At 33.5% G+C, this 16,542-nt stretch overlaps 1 protein-coding gene across 1 annotated transcript in view; it reads right to left on the minus strand.

Annotated features, from left to right (window-relative positions):
- Positions 1-16,542, minus strand: part of TMEM117 (transmembrane protein 117) — a 146,629-nt gene that overhangs the window by 55,882 nt on the left and 74,205 nt on the right. Inside the window, exon 5 of the mRNA XM_051963710.1 lies at positions 12,101-12,198. Within this exon, the coding sequence (XP_051819670.1) occupies positions 12,101-12,198 (98 nt within the window). The remainder of the gene's footprint in view (positions 1-12,100; positions 12,199-16,542) is intronic.

The raw sequence follows: 16,542 nt of genomic DNA on the forward strand, positions 1-16,542 counted from the left end.
GAAAAGGCAACAAAAAATGGAGTAAGATCTCCAAAGACTATGGCATAGTTAAATAAGTCCTATAAACCTAGGACTTTAAAAGCTTAACCTCCTGACAACTGGTTTAGAATAAATAAATTATAAATAAGGAGGAAAATACATGCTTTGGGAAATAAAATTAAAAGCTTCTTAGCAAAAGAAACACAAGCATTTAAATTGTTCAATCATGTGGAAAAATAAAATAGATAATTAAACAAAAGAAAGAGAAATGAATAATTTAAGTGAACACAAAGAATGGCAAATATTAGGTAAATAGGAATGGGTGGAAGTGGGTGTGTGTGTATGTATGAAGATAACCTATAAAAACAGAGTACTACCAAACTAATATAAGTAAAACAAGTAATGGAGACAGAAAACCGACTTAAAAGACGAGGACAAAAAGCAAACCTCACAAAATAAATAAATGGAAGGAAACACAAGCCTAAACAAATGGAAGGAAACACAAGCCTAAATAATCCTAATTGTATTTATGAGTGGATTGCTTGGCTTGGGTTCTTTCCAGATTTGCTAGCATTGGAGAAAGAATATCAGTTTCTGGGACCCTCTAAATAATGAGGAGCCTCAAATCATCTTTTTTTTTTTTTTTTTTTGACTGAGGCAATTGGGTTAAGTGACTTGCCCAGGGTCCCATAGCTGGGAAGTGTTAAGTGTCTGAGACCAGATTTGAACTCAGGTCCTCCTGACATCGAGGCTGGTGCTCTAACCACTGCACCACCTAGCTATCTCCTCAAATAACCTTTCACAAGAAGAAAGTATGAATCTAAAAGAACATGAACCTTCTATTGCTTTTGTCTTTGTTAGGCATAAGAGCCTAGAGATGACAATTATATTATGACCTTCAAAAAGTCAGAAGAGTAAGTCATCAAAAGGCGTAGGAGAAGAGTGTTTGAAGTCACCTAGAACAGCATTGGGATCTCTAGGAAAAACCATTAAAACCTATGCCAGCAATAGCTAAAAGATGGACACATCCATCCATTAGCCATACAATATTTGGAAGTCAATTTATCATAGAGAAATATGTTGAGTTTGAGCCTGCTCTCCTCAGAAGTTGAAGGAGGAAGGGAAAAGAATATTTCACCAGGACTTAAGACTCTATTCTTGCTATATCCTTTAAACAAACATAATATCATAAGTAATTAATGTTAATTGATTAAGTGGAACTAGCTTATTAATTACTTGTGGCAAACAGGGAAGGAATTACACTAGAATGCATGCTCAAGCCAATTAGAGAACCATTCAATGACCCTTTGGGAATAACCCTAGAAGCCAAGGAGGTATATATAGCTATCCAAACTCTGGAAGAGTGAGGTTAAAATATCCATTAGAGATTATATTTTCAGTCTAATAATGCAATAAAAAACTTGTCCTGTTTATTAGGGGGAAAGGGGATAGGGAACATGAACAGATTAAACAATCACTAAAATGACAGAAAAAGAAAGGATAAGAAAATAAAATCCAGCAAATTCACCTGAAAATAAAGGGATATATACAAAAAAATGAGAGGTTGGAGCAAAATTTACTATGCATCAAATGAATTTTTTTAAGTGGGAGTTTCAATTAGGCTATCAAAACAAACCAAAACTTAAGGTTCACAGAATCAATAAACAAGGGATATACAGCATTCTAAAGGAGCCATAGGAAATGAACAATTATAAACACTAAACATGAAATAAATACCAAATAGTGAAAACCCAAAAAATAGCACCTTTGCACTATCAAATGGTTCAACATCAGAAATGAATATGGTTTTATTAGTGGAAACAATATTAAAGATTTAGCAAGGATTCATGAAGACCTTTAAATTTAAGTTCTCATTTTTGTTGTTTTCTCTCTATCAGAATGTAATCTCATAAAGAGCAAGGACTATATTTCTTTTCTATATGTGTATAAGCAATGTAAGGCACAATCATATCTCCAGATGATCTCTGATGAAGCATGTTTTTCATCTCCTAATAGAGATAATGGACATAACATGCAGAAAAACCTAGACACACACATTTTTTGAAATGGCCACCATATGTGTTTACCTTCCTTGATTGTTTATTTGTCCTTCTCCCGCCCCCAACTTTCCCTTAGTTTATAATTGAGAATCAGATGAATCAAACTGAAGATGGAGTTAGCAACAGTGATGAGGAAAAAAGACAATTGTTGAAATTGGAAGTTCAAAAGGAAGCAAAAACAAATAGGACAGTTTTGAAGCAGCATATAGAAGTTAAGTAATTTTTAATCTTGTCTGAGCTCTCTCAAATTCCCTTCCAAATAACTTTAAAATGATGCATCAGAATGAATTATTGAGTGGCAGAAGCAACAAAAAGACATGGTAAAAAAAATTTTAAGCCTAAGCCAACATAGAAGACTGTCAGTAAAGGTCTGTCTTATTGGAGTAAGATGGAAGTGCGGGCCAGGCCAGGTATTGCTAGGGCAGGCCATGTACCAACAAGACATCAGCACCTGTTTGTGGTAATGGAAATAGTAGGGGCAACTGAATATATAGCTGTGCTACCAGAGCTCTAAGTCCACATATGGTAAAGGTATCAGAAAACTTGTCAAAAGGCGATTATAGGGAATCCTTTGCTGATACTAGGAGTAGTATATCAGCACCATGCCAAGAAACTTAATCCCTTCCTTTTTAATTGTCTTAGAAAGATTCTGACAATATGACCTGGCAGGATAAGATACCAGATACTAAGGTCCTTTCTCAAACTAAACTACCAAGCACTCAAACTATACTGCAAAAAGAACCATTTGATTGGGCTGGCCATATTGCTCAAATGTATGCTTCCTCCTTCCCCCCCCCAAAAAAAAAAAATACCAAAAAAAAACCTATTTTATGAGAATTCACAAAGGGCAAATGCTCACTTAGTGATCACAAAAAGTTATAGAAAAATATTCTCTCTTAAGAAATTTAGAAGTGGTATACAGTAACAGTAAGATTGTGTGATGATCAACTGTGAAAGACTTGGTTCTTCTCAGCAGTTCACTAATCCAAGGCAATCCGAATAAACTTTGGATAGAAAATGCCATCTGAATCCAGAAAGGGAACTATGGATATTGAATGTAAATCAACACATGCTATGTTCACTTCTTTTTTCTGTTTTTTGCTCTCTCATGGTTTTTCACTTTTGTTCTGATTTTTTTCTCCCAACATGATTGATTCATAAGGAAATATGTATTTAAAAACTTTGGATAGAAGATGCCATCTGAATCCAGAAAGAAAACTATGGATATTGCATGTAAATCAACATATGCTATGTTCATTTCTTTTTTAAAAAGTTAATATACATGTATAACCAGAAAAAAACAATATTTTTAAAAATTTAAAATTGATTGCATGCATGGGACTACCTACCATGATATGCCCTCATCAGAAAAGATGCAATGCTTTAAGATCAAAATAGATTTGAAGTAGTTTAGAAGAAATACAAGAGGCATAAAATTAGAGAACCCACCCCAAAAGTTCACATGGACTCTGCTCAAAATGTGGCAGAGCATTCTGAGTCTGGATTGGTCTGATCAGCCAGTCAGATACACAGTAACTTGATTTAACATAGTGATGTCATTTTGGTGCTCTTCAAGAACAAAGGACAACAACAACTGGGAGCAAGACTATTTCATTGCCCATGCATGGTTCCTGGTCACAGTCCCAGTGTGAGGAAGAAAAATATTAGAACATGTGGCCAAACATATAAAGTTTACAGTCTTAGAGCAGAAAATAATGCTTGTGGTAGCTCATAGACCACAACACAGGTAAGAAGAGCAGTGGAACTAGATCATATTTTTTTTAGAAGAACTGAAAACTTAGACTCCAGAATCAGCTTTGTAAAAAGAAGTACAAAAAACCTAAGGTTTGAGACAGTGGCACCTCCATACCAAAAACAAACTTTAATTTTAACATAAAGTTTAAGAGTCAGGATGGACTAGAAAAATGAGAAAGCAACAAAAAAGAACCCTACCATGAAAGTTAACATGGTGACAGGAAAGATCAAAATCCAAACTCAGAAGAAGATAACAAAGGCACAATTACTACATTCAAAATCTCAAAGAAAAATGTGAATTACTCTCAGTCCCAAAAAAATTTCCTGGAAGAGTTCAGAAAGTTTTTTAAAAATCAAATAAGAAAGACAGAGGGAAAAGTGAAGAAGAAAATACAAGTAATAACAAAATCTTGAAAAAAAGTTAAGATTGGTAAAGGAGATGTGCACGTGCACACACACACACACACACACACACACACACACACACACATACACACACACCCTGATGAAAATAACACCTTAAAAACAAGAATAAACCAAATGGCAAAAGACACAAAAATCCAAGAAAAAAAATGCCTTAAAAAACCTAATTGCCCCCATGGAAAAAGATGTATAAAAACTCATTAAAGAACATTAAAGTGGAATTGATCAAATGGAAAGTGAGGTACAAAAAAGCTTACTGAAGAAAATAATTTCTTAAAAATTAGATTTGGGCAAATAGAAGCTAAAGATCTTATGAGACATCAAGAAAAAGCAAAACAAAATCAAAAGAATGAAAAAAATTGAAAAAAAACAACCTGGAAAATAAACTCAAGAAGTAATTTAAGAAAATCTGAAAACCATGATAAATAAAAGAACCTACACATCATCTTTCAAGAAATTATCAAAGAAAACTGCCCTAATATCCTAACCAGATAAAATGAAAATTGAAAGAATCTTCTGATCATCTCCTAAAAGAGATCCCAAAATGAAAACTCTCAGGAATATTATAGCCAAGTTCCAGAACACTCAGGTCAATGAGAAAATATTGCAAACAGGAGAAAGAACCAATTCAAGTATTTTGTAGCTTCAGTCAAGATAACACATGATTTAGCAACTTTTAAATGATTGAAGAGCTTGGAATGTGATATTGTAGAGGGCAAAGGAGTTAGCATTACAACCAAGAAAAATCTACCCAACAAAACTAAGTATATTTCAAATGGAAAAATTGGCTATTTAATGAAATAGAGAGTTTTCAAACATCCATGATTAAAAACTTAGAACTAAATCGAAAATTTTTCTTTCAAATAAAAGACTCAAAGAGAAGCATAAAAATGTATACAAAAAATTTTTTTCTTAAAGGATTAAATAAGGTTTAATTGTTGACATTCCTATATGGGAAGATAATGCTTTTAACTCCTAAAAACATATAATTTATGGCTGTTAGAAGTAATATAAATAGACAAAAGGCATGGATGTGAGTTGACTATGATGGGATAATATCTCAAAAAATAAAATTAAAGGATGAAAAAGAGGGTTTCACTGGGAAAAGGAAAAAGTGAGTAGTAGAATGTCATGTATTATCTCACATGTAGATATAACAGAGCATTTATTATGAAGAGGAAGTGGGAAGGGTGGCAGACAACTCTTGAGCCTTACTCTCATCAGAACTAGCTCAAAGAGGGAATAATAAATGCACTCATTTGGGAAAAGAAATCTCTCTCTAACCCTACGAAGAAGAATGAGGGGAAGGAGATAAGATCTGATAGAAGGGAGAGTAAATTAAAGGAGGTATTGTTCAGAAGTAAAACATTTTTGAGGAGGGAGAGGGTGAAAGGAAAGAGAGAAAAGGATAAATGGGCAAAACAGAATTAAGGAAAATATATAGTAATCTTAACTGTGGAAAAAATTTTTACAGCTAATGTCTCTGATAAAGACTTTATTTCTCAAATAAGTAGAAAACTGAGTCAAATTCATAAAAATGTAAGTCATTCCCCAGTTGGAAAGATTGGATAGTTTTCAGATAATGAAATCAAAGCTATCTGTAGTAATATCTATAGTTACTATTGATTAGAAAAATACAAATCAAAACAACTTGGAAGTAACACTTCCGATCTATCAGATTATTAATATGACAGAAAGCAAAATGATAAATATTGGAGAAGATATGGAAACAAAAGTACTGTTGGTGACATTGTAAATGGATTTAACCATTCTGGAGATCAATCTGAAACTATGCTCAAAGGGCTATAAAACTATCGTACCCTTTGACCTAGCAATATCACTAGGTCTATCCCAAAGAGATTTTTTGAAAGAGGAAATGGATCTATAATGCACAAAAATATTTATATCAGCTTTTTTTTGTTATGGCAAAGAAAGGGCTGAACAAGAGTTGTATATTATTGTGATGGGATGGTATTGTGCTGTAACATATGATTATGAGACAGACTTCAGAAAAACCTGGGAAGGATTATATGAAATGATGCACAGTGAAGTGAGCAGAACCAGAAGAGTGTACACAGTAACAGCAATGTTGTATAATGACCAGCTGTGAATAACCCAGCTATTCTCAGCAATGCAATGAATGGTCCAAGATAGTTTTGAAGGATTAATGATGAAAACGCTATTCACCTCCAGAGAAAGAACTAATGGAGTCTGAATTCAGATCAAAGTAACTTTTTAAACTTTCTTTTTCTTGGTTTTCTTTTGTCTGTGGTTTTTTTTTTTTAAATAACATGACTAATATAGAAATATGTTTTGCATAACTTCACATATAAAACCTATATCAAATCAATGATGGAGGAGAGGGAGAATTGTAGTGATTTGAAACTCATTTTTTTAAATGTTAAAATTTGCTTTAATTGTGAAAAAATAAAACAAAGAACAGGAAAAATATAATTTAGTTAACTCATAATATATTTTAGTAACATTTAATGATCCCATGTGTCAGTTGTTGAATTTCAGTTTGGAAATTACTTTACAAATATTACTACACTTTATTCTTTCAACAATTCTGAAAAATAGGTATAATTAATTACTACCTTCATTTTACATATGAAAGACAAGTGGTTAACTAACCTTTAGCTGATGTCTTCCAAGGAAGGATTGCTCAGCATCTCTCAAGATAGCTCACTTTACTTTTATTCTGTTCTAATTGTTGGGAATTTTTCTCCCCTGACATCAAGCCTACTTTTCACTTTTACAACCCAAGATTGTGTTTGAAGAGTGGGGTTGTTACTATATCACACTGATGACAGTTCACCTTAAAATCCACTAAAATCCTCATCTTTTTTCAGTACTGCTACCTTCCCATGCCTCCCCCCATGTATTATTTTTTAAAAATTTATAATTAAGAATTTATACTCAATCTTATTATATTTCTTATTAGATTCAATCCAAAGCTCCATTTTATTATAGAAATGAAAAATACCTTGAGATAAAAAGTCATCAACAAATTAGGTAAGCAAAAATTATATGTCCCTACCATTTCTCCATCAAGATGATCCTCTCTACATAACTTTGTATAACAACTGGTTATTCTGCTTTGACCCATTCCTCCCCTACTTCCTTTATAAAACACTAAATCCAGGGGTAACTAGGTGGCACAGTAGACAGAGCACCAGCCCTGAAGCCAGGAGAACCTGAATTCAAACATGGCCTCTGACACTTGATACTTCCTAACTGTGTAACCCTGGTCAAGTCACTTAACCTCAATTGCCTCAGCAAAAAAACAAACAACAACAACAACAAAACAAAAAAAAAAAATACTAAATCCAAATATAGTCTGTATCCATATTTTCACTGTCAGATTGGGTTAATAAGCACTATAATTCCCTTTTCCAGTCATGTGTCCAATTCATTAATCTGCTCTTTCTCTCTTTCATTGATGTAAGCACTTAGAGATATAAATTTTCCCTTCAATATTGCTTTGGTTTCATTCTACAATTTTCAGTATGTTACCTAATTATCATTATTTTTACTGAAATCATCATGTCTAAGTTCTAAAATTATATTCTTGGTTAGGTTTATCTGTCTGGAATGGGGGAAGGTGGTAGTTAATAAAGATTCCCCCATTAGATTTTTTTTTTCTATTTCCTCCTATAGTTTATTTAAATTTTCCATCAGGAATATGTGTCTATGTCATATGCTGTTTTTATGTTCAATAGTGATGTTAATTCTTTCTCTATGATACATTTTAACAAAATGTAGCTTCCCTGATTACCACCTTATTCTTTTTTTGTTGTTTTAGTTAGTGCTGAAGCCAGATTTTTTTTTTCTATTTACAAAACATATGCATGGCCTTGAAGTCAGGAGGATCTGAGTTCAAATGTGGCCTCAGACACTTAACAACACATCCTAGTTGTATGACCTTAGGCAAGTCACTTAACCCCAATTGCCTTAGTGAAACAATAACAATAAAACATATGCATGGGTAATTTTTCAACATTGACCCTTGTGAAACCTTATGTCCCAAATTTTGCCCTCCTTCTCCTCACTCCCTCCCCTAGATGGCAGGTAATTCAATACATGTTAAATATATTAAATATATGTTAAATCCAATATATGCATGCATATTTATACAGTTATATTGCTGCACAAGAAAAATTGGATCAAGAAGGGGAAAAAAACTGAGAAAAAACAAAATGCAAGCAAATAACAATAAAAAGAGTAAAAATTCTATGTTGTGGTCCACACTCAGTTCCTACAGTCCTCTCTCTGGGTGGCTCTCTTCATCACAAGATTATTGGAACCAATGTGAATCATCTCATTGTGGAAAGAGCCATATGCCTCAAAATTGATCATCGGATTATCTTGCTGCCATGTTCAATGAATTCCTGGTTCTGTTCATTTCACTTAGCATCAGTTCATGTAAGTCTCCCCAGGCCACTCGAAAATTATCCTTCTGATTGTTTCTTATAAAATAATAATATTCCATAACATTTATATACCATAACTTACTCAGCCATTTTTCAACTGATGGGCATCCACTCAGTTTCCAGTTTCTTGCCACTACAAAAAGGGCTGCCACAAACATTTTTGTACATGAGGGTTCCTTTCTCTCCTTTAAGATCTCTCTGGGATATAAGCCTAGTAGAAACACTGCTGGATCAAAGGGTATGTACAGTTTGATAACTTTTTGAGCATAGTTCCAAATTGCTCTCCAAAGTGGCTGGATTTGTTCACAATTCCACGAACAACATATTAGTGTCCCAGTTTTCCCACATTCCCTCCAACATTTGTCATTATCTTTTCTTGTCATCTTAGCCACTGACAAATGTGTAATGATACCTGATTACCTTCTTTAATTCAGTTTATTTAAGATGGCTTTTGTTATTCTTGTGCAATTATTTTACAGTCATATCTAATTCTTTATGAACCTATTTTAGGGTATTCTTGACAGAGATACTGGATGGTTTGCCATTTCCTTTTGCAGCTCATTTTACATATGAGGAATCTGAGGCAAACAGGATTAAGTGATTTGCTAAGGGTCATACAAGTCATCAGTGTCTTAGGCCAGATCTGAAGTCACAAAGATGAGTCTTTCTGACTCTAGACCTGACTACTTTTCCTACCTTTTTTTTACTTCAGTTGAAACATAATAGATTCTGCTCCAGCCCCTTACTTTTATTCTGTATGTGTCCTTTTATTTCAAGCCCATCTTTTATAAACAACATATTGTTGATTATTAATAAATCCTGCTATCCTCTTCCATTTTATAGGTAAATTCATCTCATTCACCTTTACAGTGAATATTCTTTCTTATTCTCTTCTTTTTATTTTTAATCCCTCCTAAAAAATCTTTTTGTTTCAGACTATTGCCTCCTTTCCTCTTTACCATTCCTTCATTTCTCCTAGCATCTTCCTCTTCTACTTCCTTGTTCAGTAAGATGATTTCTATACACAACTTTCTATGTATGTATAGGTATCCATATATATAAATATTATTTATATTTTACCCTCTTTAGATTAGATTGAGGTTCAAATTTTTCTCAATCCACCCTCCATTTTCCATCATACTATAAACTTCCTTGCACACCTCTTTAATTTGAGATAATTTTTCCCATGCTTCCTCTCACTTCTTTCTCTTAGTGACTCCTTCTTTCTCACCTACAATTTTTTTTTTTAGATCATCCCCACATAATATACTGAAACCCATGTCATCTGTCTAATATGATTTTTTAACTAACTTAATAATGACAAATTCTTAACAGCTACCATGTATATATATATGGCATTTTATATTATTAGATTCTTTATAATTCCTTTCTCTGTCTACCCTTTTATGCTTCTCTTGAATGTTATGTTTGTATGTCAAATTTTCTATTTGACTCTAGTACTTTCATCAGGAATGATTGGTAGTTCTGTCTATTATTGGCTCTTTAGAACCCTCCCTTTTTAGGATTACAGTTAATTTTGTCAAGATTATTCTTAATTTGCATTCTAGAATATTATATTCCAAATAACTGCTAAAATCTTGTGTAATTCTGACTGTGGAGCCTTGATATTTGAATTCTTTCTTTTCTGTCTGCTTGCAGTATTTTTTTCTTTGATTTAGGATCTTTGTAATTTATCTATAATATTTCTGGGAGTTTTCATTTTGGGGATGTCTTTCAAGAAGTGATTAATTGATTTAATTTGTCCTTTGCCCTTTGAATATTTGATATCTTCAGTTTTCCTTGATAATTTCTTAAAATATGATGTGGAGGTTCCTTTTTTTGATCATAGTTTTCAGTTAATTGGATAATTCTTGAATTATCTCTCCTCTATTTTCTAAGTCAATTGTTTTTCCTATTATATATATCACATTTTCTTCTATTTTTTCATTCTTTTGATTTTATTTTATTTCTTGACCTCTTGTAAAGTCATTAGCTTCCACTTGACCAATTTTAATTTTTAAGGAATTATTTTCTTCAGTGAGGTTTGTATATCTTTTAACATTTAACCAATCCTTATTTTTAAGGAGTTATTTTCTTCTATTTGTACCTCTTTTACCAAATTGTTAATTTTATTTTCAAATTTTTCTTTCATTTCTTTTCTCAACCTTTTCTCTACCAATTTTGATTTTTAAAATCTTTTTTTTTCTTTCTTTTTAAAATTTCCTTCTGTAGCTATTCTGGGAATTCTTATTGGGCTTATGACACATTTACATGTTTTTTTGAGTCTAGGTATGTTTTCAAATAGTTCTTGAGCTTCTCTGTCATCACAGAAGCTTTTCAATGCCAATTCTTTTTTAGTTATTTGCTCATTTTCCCAGCTTATTCCTTGACTTTGGACTTTATGCTAGTGTTGAACTCTGCTCACCTGAGGGCAGATCTTTTGGTTTTTAATTCCTGCTGTTTTCTTAGCTAAGTCTGGAGACTTAAGTCAGGAGACATAGATAGATAGATAGATCTCATATAATCTCTTTCTGTTAAATCCCCTTACTGCTCCTTGGTGATAAGCCCTTCTGGTACCATTGTTACTTCTGCTGCTTCTGCCACATCTAAGACCCACAACTGGTGTTGCTGCTAACATGCCTACTCCATGCCATAAGAGTTCCCACATCAGTGTCTACAAACTTCTTTCCTAAGATGCTCTGTATAAAAATAAAGATGATTTTCTTACTTAGAATTTGGTTTGATATGCTTTTAAAAAATTGTTTAGAACTTGACAAAAATATTCACTTTACTCTGCCATCTATTTTCATAAGTCTCTTTTTCTAATCTCCAAAACCTGTCTAGCCTACATTCTTGCAAGTGCTTGTAGAAGATAGGCTAAGCAAATATTAAGTTCATACTATCTTTTAGGCATGACAATAAGTTTTATTAATATAAATATAAACATGTAAGAGATTCTCTGCCTTCAAGTCATTTACATAGATCTAAAAAAGGAAAACAATACCTAAAATAAACATAGAAAGCCGTGGGAGTGAAGGACAGCTATTCCTATGGTAGGATGATATGAAATGGGCAGGAAGTGGCAGAGAGACATAGATTCTAGGAAAATAAGACCTATCAGAGCTAAAGGATCTAGAGGCAGAATACAGGTTACTAGTGGGGAGGTGATAGTCTGAATAGAGGTAACATAGCTAGAGAGAGCTGGTGTGGTGGATAGGTAAAAAGTTTATGTGTCAAAAGCAATGGGACTAAGAGTTAGAATAGAATTAATTCTGGTGAAAATGAATGATAAAATTTATTAATATAATAACAGGGTTGTGATTAGAATTATTTTAATATAGCACAGCTTTAAAATATTTCATTAACCTTAAACTACTTCCCAACAATGAAACATAAATCATATGTCTGCAGGTTTAACAAAAGATATAGACAGAATAAATAATTTCCTACCAGAATAAAATTATTCTGATATTTCCTTTTTTCCAGAAAGCTCTAGCTGATTTTCCCCAATCAGGATATGGTTTATCCTGAAGCATCATATCAGTGACCTAAAGAAAAAAAACAAAATTATTCTATATTGTGAAAAAAAATTAAGATAAGGATGCATACATAATTTATAATATTGTGAATAAGATAAAATGATTGACAATAACATAATAATGTGAACATAATAAATTTTAAATATTTAATTTTTTAAGAATAAAATTAATATAAGATAATTTTCAATTAAACTTTTTATATTTCTTTACACCTAGACATAAAAGCATGGAAATATAGAACAAGATATTATCCTGACCTAACATGTTTCTAATATATGGAAATAAGGATTTTTAAAAATCATTAATCAGCTTCTCCTTTAAAAAATTTCTCTTATTTCTCATATAATATACATAGCTTACACAAGAGACCCAGAACAGATATAGGGGCTATACCAGAAAGCCACACATACCTCAATAATTAAATAACTATTAAATTCTAATATATATATTAGATATAATAATATAATAACATATTATTATATAATGTTGATACCTAATATTTGAATATCATTTAACAGTTATAGAATCTTAGAAAAATAGATTAAGAGTTTTATGAGATCTTAGATGTAATCTAGTTTTGATGCGGGTTGTAGTCCCTTTAAGAAACTAGTCCTTTCAGATTGATTTATTCCTTTCTGATTCCCAACCCTTCCTAGCTGATGTATTATCAATTCAGGAAATTAGGACCTTTGATTAACAAATCCTAGTCAAAAGCATCCTTTTGAATTACAATAGAAGATCTGGGCCTGTCCCAGCCCCCATAGGGATCTGAGACAACTTGGGCTCTCCCAGTCCCATTCTAATGATCTGCTCAGATTCCCAACCCCCACCAAGCAAACTCAAGCCCCCACTGAAACCCAGAGAGGAACCAACTTGAGACTCCACCCATGGGCCCCTTTACCTAAATCTCTCATTATAAAAGAGCCAACCTGGAGCTCTCTCTTTGCAGAGGGTTGAAACATGTCAGCACCATGCCTGGCACCAAGGACTCTGCCCACTGAAATCCTGTTCCCAGTGCCCTCTTATCTCTACCTTTACCGATTTCCTCAACTAGACTTTAACCTTACTTCCAAACCCCATAATAAACCTTTTTTATCAATCTAGGTTTTCAGGTCTGTAAGTTACTTTACAGGGGACTCTTGCACCACTTCTAGACCTCATTTAACTCTCTATGCTTGCGCAAAAGGATTGCAGGGGAGATCTATTTGACTCCTTATACCCCAAACCTGCCACTAGACCTCAATTAAACCCTAATTTCATTTGGGTACCCCAAATCTAGACCTCATCAGTTTAAGTATCTCATTTAACAGATGAAGACCTAAAGCCAAGAAAGATTGAGTGACTTAATCAAAATCACATAGATATTAGTGCTAGAATTGGAGCTCTCTCAAGTCTAAACTTAACACATGGGCTCTCAGGGTTCCAGAGAGGCTAAAGTGATTCTTTTCTCGATATAACTCAATCAAAACTCCACTGACTCTTTCTCCCTTGTTGTAAAGGACTAGTAACCCAGTTCCATTCAATAGATTTTAGAAGGGGATGTTTTTTTCCTGTATGGTTAAACTCATATTTGCAGGACAGCACACTCTGGGCTGCTTCCTGAAGCTCTTCTGAATACCTTTTTACTAGTAGGTACAGAATAGTTTTATGTTATTTAAATGAATTTTCCTTTTGTATTTAAAAGCATTTCTTGCGAGTGCTTGCAAAACTAATTGCTGCTAAATTAAATTGTTAAAGTTAATCACAATGTGTTATAGAATTTGTAGTCTCAGTTTCTCCCCTTAATTTTTTTTTCCCTGAAGGCAATCTGTGAATTTTTTCATTTGGAATTTCATTTTCTATGTTTCAAAATTCTTAGCAATTTTCTTTTCTTTTTTTTTTTTTATGGCATTAAGGTTTTTTAATCCTATCATGTTTCTCTGGGAGACCTATGATCCTTAATTTATCTTTACACATCTTGTCTTTGAAAGCCATATGTTTTGCTTGTTTCATCTGAATATGTTTTCTTTTAATATTCTTTTTTGCCTCTTCTTTTAGATTGTCTTCACTTCCATGTATTTGCATGTTATGTCTGAACTGTTTGTGATCCCATTTGGAACTTCCTTGGCAGATATTAGAGTGGTTAGCCATTTTCTTTTCCAGCTCATTTATGTATGAGGAAAGAGAGACAATCAGGATTGAGTGAATTGCCCAGGGTCATACAGGTAGTGTTTGAGATCAGACTTGAATTCAGGAAGATGAGTCTTCCTAACTTCATGTCTAGCACTCTATCTGATGAGGTATGTGAATGAGTGCGATTCCTTCTGCTGAGTGTGGCAGGTTCTGAAGCAAAAGAATCCACTAACCCCAGAGGCTGTGACAAAAATAGGAGGTTTTATTTTACATTAAGAGGTTTTCCCTTAATGAACCTATTCTCTCTATGGAAAAAATCTGCAAAGAATGGTTAAGAAAAGACCTATTTTATGGGTAAGTCTAGGGGAAGTTTGATAATCAGACCAGGATTTCTAAATTGAATGTGAAGTTTTTCCTGAGAATGTGACTTCCTTGGATCTCTTCGATAAAGAGAGCCTTAATTGATCAAAGATGGACAGAAGCAGCTACACCCAGAGAAAGAACACTGGGAAATGAATATAAACTGCTTGCATTTTTGTTTTTCTTCCCAGGTTATTTATACCTTCTGAATTCAATTCTCCCTGTGCAACAAGAAAACTGTTCGGTTCTGCACACATATATTGTATCCAGGATATACTGTAACCTATTCAACATGTAAAGGACTGCTTGCCATCTGGGAGAAGGGGTGGAGGGAGGGAGGGGAAAAATCGGAACAGAAATGAATGCAAGGGATAATGCTGTAAAAAATTACCCTGGCATGCGTTCTATCAATAAAAAGATATTAAAAAAAGAGAGAGAGAGAGAGAGAGAGAGAGAGAGAGAGAGAATGTGACTTCCTAAAAGATCAACAGGAGTTTGAGTTGCCCTTGAATGGTATTGCTTATCTCACTCTGAGAGGATGTGAGACAATTTGGAGTCTGGGTTTTTGCAAATCAAAGACCCTTGGTTTTTGTGATTCTACACAATTTTTACAGAGTTCACTCAGGTCATAGAGAGTTCACTCGCATCATATCAACTGTACCATGTTATTTTCTAGGGATTTTTAAATACATAATATTTCTTAATTGTACCTAATTCTTGTGTTAATTAATTGTATCTTACTACATGTGTGTGGTTTTTGTTCTTGGATTAGGATTTTTTGCCTGTGTTAGGACCTGTCTCCTTCTACACTCCTTGGCTATGATGGCTAGAATCAAGATCCATTTCCCACTTTATTCCAGGAATGGGATAAAGTACCAAGATTAGGATATGGCCCTGTAGCAGTCCAGAGGCCTTTTTCCTGTATCTCTAGGATGAATTCTGCCTGGAATTAAGTCCTTAATTCTTTCAAAGACTTGGACTTGGACTGCTTGGGAAGCAGGATTCACAAATGGGGCAAATTCAAAGATGAAGAGTGAAACAAACAAAGTTAAGTGTCTTAGCAATGTCATACATGACATTCTATGTACCACCTAGCTGCTTCCTTAGGATTCTCACAAATTTGGTCTTACTGGCCTTGTATTTTTCCTTGGGCAATTATTACCTATCAAAAAATCCACAGCTCCTAACCTCCATTCCCAAATTAGCTTTGCCAAAGATAGTGTTAGTTTCAGGCTAGTCTCCTAAAGAGTCCTGAAGAGTCACATTGGCCTTGGTCCTGTTTCTTTTCACCAGGAAGATTGAATTCCTAGAACTGCTTTTGTATTATTCTCTTCTCTTTGTGCTAAACTTTATAAATGGAGTTTAGTGGTGATTTTCTTTGGTTCTATTGTTTTATTTGGTATTTTGCTTCTTTGTTAACACATGTAATTAATGAAGAGTTGGATTTGATTAATACTTTTCACATTGCCATTTTAACTGAAAAATCAGTATTTAATGCTATTGATCACTCCCCTCTTCCTGAATATCCTTTCCTTTCTGAGAATTGACACTGGTTTCTCTCAGTTTTCCTCTCACCTATCCAACTGTCCTTCTCAAGCTCCCTTGATGGTTTAATTATCTACATCAAATTTTAACTGTGGTTCTCACAAAAGGTCCATGCTAGGTCTTCTTTTCTTTCTACATTTTCTCTTAGTGATTTCATCAGAACTCCTAAGTTTAAATATGATCATTAAAGAAAGGATTCACGTGTCTATACATCAAGGCCTAGACTCACTCCTGAATCATTTAAAATTGGGTGTTCACATAAATAAACATCTAAAATTCAACATGCTCCAAACAGAAATCTTTATCTTTCCTTCTAAACCAATCACTTAGAGAACT

This window comes from Antechinus flavipes, chromosome 5, assembly GCF_016432865.1.
Source record: "Antechinus flavipes isolate AdamAnt ecotype Samford, QLD, Australia chromosome 5, AdamAnt_v2, whole genome shotgun sequence".
NCBI lineage: Eukaryota > Metazoa > Chordata > Mammalia > Dasyuromorphia > Dasyuridae > Antechinus > Antechinus flavipes.